Source organism: Vollenhovia emeryi, unplaced genomic scaffold (assembly GCF_000949405.1).
Source record: "Vollenhovia emeryi isolate VEMERY1.0 unplaced genomic scaffold, V.emery_V1.0 DF939511.1, whole genome shotgun sequence".
NCBI lineage: Eukaryota > Metazoa > Arthropoda > Insecta > Hymenoptera > Formicidae > Vollenhovia > Vollenhovia emeryi.
Genome location: NW_011966855.1, coordinates 18,912 through 27,359, shown reverse-complemented (window position 1 = coordinate 27,359; position 8,448 = coordinate 18,912). Strand labels below are relative to the sequence as shown.

Genomic DNA, 8,448 nt, shown 5'->3' with positions numbered 1-8,448 from the left:
GCGCAGAGTACGGCATGCCCCGCTCCCCGCGATCGAAAGCCATACGCGGTCTTAAGCTTCAATTTATATTTCAGAAAAGCCGCGCCAGGACAAGGACCACCACGATTAAGACAGAGACGGAAGCAATCCAACCCCCGGCACACCCCATCCCAAAACGGTACAACGGCCAAAAAACCAGTACTCAGTCCTGTAAAGCGCGATCCGAACCGGCAAGACATAACCTCTTCGGGAACTAACTAATCGTCTCAAAGATTCGTCCCGCATTCCAAGAAGCCACCCATACGCTTGGCCCGACAGACAGCCAGGGTAGCTAACCTCGAAGGTGGAGCCGCGAGTCCTGGCTACCCGCCAGGACACGCGGCTCCACCGCGGTCTAGGCCATCCACAGAAGCCCGCGATCAGTGGCACGAAACGTCTCAATGACAGGGCTCGGCCGCCCCGTTCCCCACGAGTCACACCCACTCTAATACACAATTCGCGTATCCTTCATTTGAAAGAAGCAGGTCACGAGGGGTTAGGGAGAGCAGGAATCGCATACACGTACGCCCGCTCTCCCCGGCGCCAATTACGTGACCGCAATTAAGTCCACCCGCGAGTAACACGCGACGCCGACCGCACGGGCCGGCCCGTGCACCCCGTCACAATTCCCACAACGGTTCCGAGCATCTTCCAGGGTCGCGTGATTCTAACCTGCAAACCGTCGCGAACCCCCGAATCGCGGCAGAAAACCGTCCCCGAGCACTCACTTCACTCCACTTAACCTGAAAAGAGGAAAAGAGGGGACACACAATATAATATTCGTTCAACGATATCCCTCGATGTGACAAGGCAGGTCCGTATTTTATTATTACCCGTGCGTGCCTTTAGAAAGGCAAGCGCACTTCGTCTACCTGCAACAAACAAGTTAGTGACGGGCAACATATCCTTACCTCTGCCCGCCACTTATTAACACACATATAACACATTAAAATATATGTACAGTCAGTGGTTAGACCCGGCGCTGAACTAGCAGGATCATAACCAGAACACGGATTCTACTCCACGTAACACCGCGCAACACAACGTGGAGCCGCGGTCAAGTTTATACGTCCCCCGCGCACACGCTCGGAACAACGCGGTCAATCCATCCCGGCCCCATCAAGGCACGATCACCGCACGAGAAGCGCAGCATCCCGACCGGAATAACCCCGTCAAAAGCAGCGCAAGACACGAAAGGCGGAACTCAAATGGCCGTTCCCGCACGTCAGCATTAGTGATGCGCGATTCTGATTCGATTATTTGAGAATCGATCTTTTTCTCAAAATTAATCGCAATTTTTGATCGATTATTCAGACGGTCGATTATTTATGAATCGATTACTTTTTCACGATTTTTTGGGTAATTGATTATTTTCAAATTTGTATATATAATGACAGAGAATTCCACGGTAACAATTTTTAGTGTTTATTTATTGCTTGAAGCCTTGCGTCTATGAGACTAGAACTCAGTCAATGTTCTCGAGCCAAAAAATGTGTAACCAATCATCTTGCAGCTTTTCCGTAAAAGATGCAATTTGATTGACTACATATTTCTCGGAACTGGAACTTGGACAAGTTCTTGGATCATGAACACAAGGATTTACGCCAGGCTTACTTTATCTGTAAGCCCGGGTCTACAATAGGTGTAGTAAGCCTTAAGTCGTAAGAAATTGACCAATCACAGTCTAAAGTGAGGAGAATAATCGTTTGTGATCGATCAATTTCTTACGGCTTAAGGCTTACTACACCTATTGTAGACCCGGGCTTATCGCATATAAAATTGCATAACTGCATAGCATAAGACTGTCTAGACCAATGAACATGCGATGTAAATCAATATGGCGACTTAATGCTCGATACTCATTGGCTTAGAAGGCTCTTGTGCTATGCATATGCAGCTATGCAACGTTGTGTGCAATGGCCCTTAAGGTGCAAATTCATGGGACGCCGGTTTCAGCGTTGTACATACACGTATCGGCATAAATGTCGTCCTTATTTATATAAGACGCACACACACAAACAAGCGGGTAATTAATCCGCGAACACATTAATCAGAGTATTGAATACCGGCCTATACTCACGAGCGGGTGTACTACAGCGCCGCGTAGTGGTGGCGACATTTTACAGTTAGCAAATTCGTGCCCATCTACAATAGAGATTAAACCCTAAGCCTTAAGAAATTGACTAATCATAGTCGAATACTACGTATTGCGGATCGCGGATCACGGTGCAAACCCATAGAGCAGAACGGTGTACGCAGAAAATCGCGGAACGACAGCTTCGACCAATCACGAAAACATCGGAACACTCGTGATTGGTCAAGGCTTCCGTTCCGCGATTTTCTGCGTACACCGTTTCGCTCTATGAGTTTGCACCCTCATGGCTCCTGCCCACTGGACGTGGTAACGTTGCCGCGCGGCGGAACTTGGCTAGGGAAACCAGCACTAGCCAATCAACGTCTCGTGCGCTCGGATGTGGATTGGCTAGTGCTGGTTTCCCTAGCCAAGTTCCGCCGCGCGGCAACGTTACGGATTCAGACTGAACGCGATGAGCGATGAGCGACGAGCGATTATCCAATGGGCGTACAGGTTATATGGGAAAGCGTATAGTTTTCCTATAAAGACTGTACGTCCATTGGATATCGCTCGTCGCTCATCGCTTACCGCGTTCAGTCTGAATCCAGCCTTACTTGTGTAATAAAGGGGCAAAAAGCGGGAAGTCCAAACAAAACAAATGACTCGTGAATCTCGTGATACACTGAAGCGAATCAAGAGCTGGTGATACATTGAAACGAATGTGAACATAAGGCGAGTTGACTTTTTAAGATTTATTTCAACAAAATGTCTGTCTCAAATCTTATCCAAAAACGAAGAAAGAGTTCTGTGCATGAGTTTTTCATAAAGCTTAACGACATTTCAGTACGATGTACCCTGTGTCAAAAGATTTATAAAAACCATGGAAACACGATTAATTTAATTAGCCACCTACAACGAAAGCACTCAGGACATATTAATCCGGGAGATAATTCTGCACAAAAAACAATATGCTGTACGCAAACGTCTGTCGATCACGAATCCGAAGATGACCCTACATTGACTGAATCTCGTCCGGCTTCACCATCAATATTGGCAACTGTTCCAATTAAACGATCAAGATCTTACACTCCGATACATAAGACAAATGCGAGTAACCCCGGTATAATTTGTTCATCAGAGGATTCTTCGACTCTAATCCAGAAGCAACCATCCATCGACAAAACTTTTCACAAAATCAAAGCATACGCTGGTAATTTATAGAACAGTCATATCAAGAATATCTCTAAGCATATCGTAGCTTATTTGAATTTTATTATTTCAGATGGTGGTAGCAAAACGTCTAAGATTACGAACGCTCTCATGTATATGATAGCGGTAGACCGACAGCCTTTCTCAGTGGTAGAGGATAAAGGATTCAGGAATCTCTTAAGTGTCGTGGCACCTCTATACACTGTGCCATGTCGAAAAACTATTACAAAGCGGATAGACGAAAAATACGAGCTACTTAGTTCGAAAATTAAAACCATGCTTTCAAAAATCGACACCCTTCGTTTAACTACAGACATCTGGACAGAAACATTTAATACCCAGAGTTATATTGGCATCACCGCACATTATATCAATTTTGAAGGTATGCAACTGGAATGTCTATCTTTGGGAATAAAGGAGCTTGAAAAATGCCACAATGCAGAATATATATCGACAATTGTAAGCGAGATAGTAGATGAGTGGTACATTAATGCCGATTCAGTAGTAGCTGTAATTACAGACAACGCTTCCAACATCGTGAAGGCAATACGGGATACGTTTGGGTATCGAAGACATATGCCGTGTTTCGCTCACACCCTAAATCTAGTTATCCCAAACTCAATCACTGCAACACCGGAATTCCAGACTGTGGTAAAGAAAGTGAAATCTATTGTCACATACTTCAAACGTAGTGTGAAAGCAGAAGATGCACTCAAGGACTTGCAGACATCGGATCTTAAAAACGACGGACTGGTTTTGAAATTAAAGCAGGAATGCGAAACACGTTGGAATTCGATTTTTTATATGATCGAAAGATTCGTTCAATTGGCAAATCACGTGAATAGCGTATTGATTACCCTTCCGCGAAAAAAGCAGGATGATATACCAGAGATGACAACACACGCCGAGCTACAAATTTTGAAAGATGCCTGTGCCATTTTACGTCCGGTCGAACGCGTTACCACTGAGATGTCGAGCGAGTCTTACGTCACGTGCAGTAAAATCATCCCCATCGTTAATTGCCTGATAAAAACTTTGGAAAAACTCACAACTGAACATGATATTTCGGAATGTCTGCACAAAAATATTTTACGAGAACTTTACAGAAGATTTCACAGCGAAGATTTAAATGTCGAAAAAAATATTTTTTTAGCTACATCCACTTTACTGGACCCACGCTTTAAGAAACTGCACTTCCGTAGCCCATTAGCTGTTTCTACAGCAATAAGCAAGATTTGTCAGTTGATGAAAGAAAATCAGGAAGGACCTCAATCCACTGTTTCCGTCGCAGAAAGTACATCAAATGTTACTGAAAAAACAGAAGATTTGTGGAACGTACATGACGAATTGATTGCATCTTCATCAACAAATTGCGACGAGCCTGGTGGCATACCAATCGAATTTCGACAGTTTCTTAATGCCAATGTCATCAGCAGAAGCAAGGATCCATTAAAAGTTTGGCAAGAACTGAAGGATATTTACCCAAACGTATACAAAGTCGCCATGAAATACTTCGTGATTGTGGGAACGTCTGTCCCATCTGAACGTTTGTTTAGTGCTGCCGGAGATATTATTAGTGCGAAAAGAAGCAGAATCGCGGGAAAAAAAGCGTCACAGATTATATTTCTAGGATCTCTACCTGAAAAATATTGGAACTACAATACAGGTACCTGAATACATCGAATCGACGTAAAACTCAAGATAACGTAAAGTATAAGTATATTTTTAAATTTTGGCAATACAAAAAAGTTTAACGTTAAATACTTTTCAATAAAATAATAAAAAGATTTATAGCATATTGCAATTGGATTCGTTTTATTACTAGAAACCTTTGAAGACAATTAATAATTATTCATTGTCTTATTTACATTTTTATGTTATAATTAGTTAGTATTAATCAGTATTCTTAAGTTGTGAGATATTTGTAGCTTGTGTAATATTTAAAAACTAGAAGTACGATTATCTTTCAGAAGTCTGTTTCTCTTGTCTAAGCAGAAGTTGGTCGAGTGCTTATAAATGTTGATGTCTTTGTGCTAGTTGTGTTGTTATCTATCGTTTTCGCAAAACTCATGTCGGTGTGTACACACACACGCGCGCGCACCCACACACACATATGGCTCCAGTAAAAATCCGATTTTTAATCGATTATCTATAATCGATTAATTTTACTCCGATGAATCGAATCGCAAATTCTTTTTTGTTAAATTTAATCGATTGTGAAAATCGATTTTTTTAGAGACATCGTCGCATCACTAGTGGAGCCCCCCCGAAGGGGGGGGGAGCGGAACATACTGTCTCCACGCATACATTTTTCTACTCACATATAAGTGACTCCCCTCCACCAAATGTAGATGGAAAAATGTATGCGTGGAGACAGTATGTTCCGCCCCCCCTTCGGGGGGGGCTCCACTTCGTTAAAAATAACCCTACCCACCCTATGTCAGAGGTGTGGAGTGGATCTCGCTTCACGTGGAAAGTTGTAAACCCATGTGGAACCGTACAACGCGTGGAATTAGTTTGGCCCTCCCCCCGCCCTTGCTCTTTCCTTACCTGCGTTCAATACTGAAGGTAAATGAAAGCATTTATTGTACATAGGATGTCAGAAAATTATATTTTAGTCGTTAAACATTTTTGTTTATAACTTTTTAATAAACACCGACCGATAGCAAAAACTTCTTGAAGGTCACTCAGGGTCATGATCTTTACAACATATGTCAAGATCAAGTTCATTTGGTTGACCTTATCTAAATATTTACCAAAAAACGTATTAAACATTTCAGTTTTCAATTTGTTATATCTCCTAAACCAATGCCGTCCCCCACTTGATTCTTGCAGGGAATTACTCAGAAAACTCTCCCCTACAACATACCTAAGTGGCGAGGAAATCGGTGAGGTGTGACCTATTCTGCATATTTACCGATCATATATACAGCTATAATAAAATAATAAAAAAATATATAAGTAACAATTTAATATTATTTATTACTTATTGTATACTGTTCGCGAATCTCGCGAGGAGAGTTCGCTGGTTACCGCTGCGGATGGAAGCAGGGTGAGAGGACTTAGCGGTGAGAGGCTCAGGGAACGAATGCACGCTTGCGAGGGTAGAAATCACGTGATCGTAACTCGGATCAATTGGGTAAAATATCGTGTCACAGTTTAATAAGAGTAAGATGCTTACAGTTGAGCAGTCTATGAATTAACGGTGGATGAGAAGTCTTTAATCACTTGCACGGGTCGATATTATTTATCGAGAACCGGCCTCGTGATGTAGATGCCCGTGAGCCGTGTCCACGCGGCGCCGGCGTGCGCGATGCGTGGTAAGTTTGAGCCGCCAGTGATGCTGTATCCCGAGCTGTCAGGGTTGAGTCGCACTGCTGAGTTCACTACGTGTCCGCACTGAATCTATTCTTCGATGAGAAAAGTCCACAAGAGCACTCTCAAGTCTTAAGCACTACACGACGCGTGTACTAGGTACGGTTGCCATGAGCCAAAAGCCCCGGTAACGAACGTGAAGAAGCGCCGTCGCCTCGTGTCGCGATCGGGCATGCGCGCGCAGCGCTCCTGCGGCGCTGCACGATCTGACCCGGCTGATGCTGCCATCACGCCGGCGACGAACTGACCGAGATTCAGAAATGAATCTCGAACATATACTATAATGTATATGTTTACATGGTGTATTATACATACAGGGTGTCTGATGCAAAAGTAGCCAACTTGAAAATAGTGGTAGATTGGGTTAAAGTAAGGAGAAATATCATGTGCCGCGGTACAAAAGTAACAGTAGTTATCGAGTAATTAATTTACACGTCTGAGCGAATGAGGATGCAGAATAGGGTAGGCCGGACTCGGAAGGCATTTAAGAAAATCGATCGATGAGCGGGAGGTGGAGCGACGCGCGAGATACTATGTTTATGTTTCGGGTCGCCCGTCGCTCGCGCTCGCTGCCGCGCTCGCCGCCCGCGCCGCGCTCCCCGCCGCGCCTAGGTTTTTTCCCACCACGGTGTATCTCGCGCGTCGCTCCACCTCCCGCTCATCGATCGATTTTCTTAAATGCCTTCCGAGTCCGACCTACCGTCTCCTGCATCCTCATTCGCTCAAACGTGTAAATTAATTACTCGATAACTATTGTTACTTTTGTACCGCGGCACATGACATTTCTCCTTAGTTTAACCCAATCTACCACTATTTTCAAGTTAGCTACTTTTGCATCAGACACCCTGTATACATAAAAATAGTCATCTTATTGTTAGTTTCAAAATTTCAGATCAATCTAATAATTTATTTACATCAAGTAATGTTTTATGACTTGAGCCAAATTGGGGCCAAAGTAATTGAATTTGAGACGACAAACAGGCATTCCGAATGACCTGTCAAAATATTCGGAACAAAGCATGAAAATTTGGAACTATTCCGAAAAACTCGGAATGTATGATCACTTTAACAAATGCGTTATTATATTTGTAGCAAAAATATTCAAACAACGTACCTGGAGGAAAATTCTGTAATTCTCCCTTATCTCATCACAATTGTGATCCAGTCCAGTTGTAAACGTATTCTTTTTAAAAGAAGCAATCTTAATTGTCAGCAATCAACAGCATCGTATTTGACATATGCAGAGATAATCACAGCAAATATCACGGTATACTTGAAACCTGAATGGAACTGTTGCAAGGAATGTGAAAAAGTGTACTATGTCGCAATACCGGCTTTACGTGATGAGAGCCTGAATAATATAGGTCTTGTTTTTATAGGTAATATACAGGGTGAGTTAAAAAAATTTTCCTAAGAGATCCCACACAGCAAAACAAGTTTCAGAAAGCTTTCCGAAAGATAACTTGGAAACTAATATTGAAATGTAAAATTGAAATCATTCAGAAATATCTTGAAACGTTTCATCAAAATCACATGTCATTGAAAGCTTTCCAAAAGATACCTTGGAAATTAATATTGAAATGTAACATTGAAATCATTCAGAAGTATTTCTGAAACGTTTTATCGAAATCATTTATGATCCTTCTCACTGAAATATTTCAGAAATATTACGAAACATTTCAGAGAAATATTTCGTACGTAATCTCTAAAACATATATTATTGAAAGCTATCCAACATATAACTAGGAAATTAATATTGAAATGTAATATAG

At 42.5% G+C, this 8,448-nt stretch overlaps 1 protein-coding gene across 1 annotated transcript in view; it reads left to right on the top strand.

Annotated features, from left to right (window-relative positions):
* The window catches only part of LOC105557356 (zinc finger BED domain-containing protein 4-like), a 6,670-nt gene extending 1,695 nt beyond the window's left edge, over window positions 1-4,975 (top strand). Inside the window, exons 2-4 of the mRNA XM_012004572.1 lie at window positions 75-209; window positions 2,998-3,302; window positions 3,375-4,975. Of these exons, the coding sequence (XP_011859962.1) occupies window positions 75-209; window positions 2,998-3,302; window positions 3,375-4,975 (2,041 nt within the window). The remainder of the gene's footprint in view (window positions 1-74; window positions 210-2,997; window positions 3,303-3,374) is intronic.
* The last annotated feature ends 3,473 nt before the right edge of the window (window positions 4,976-8,448 follow it).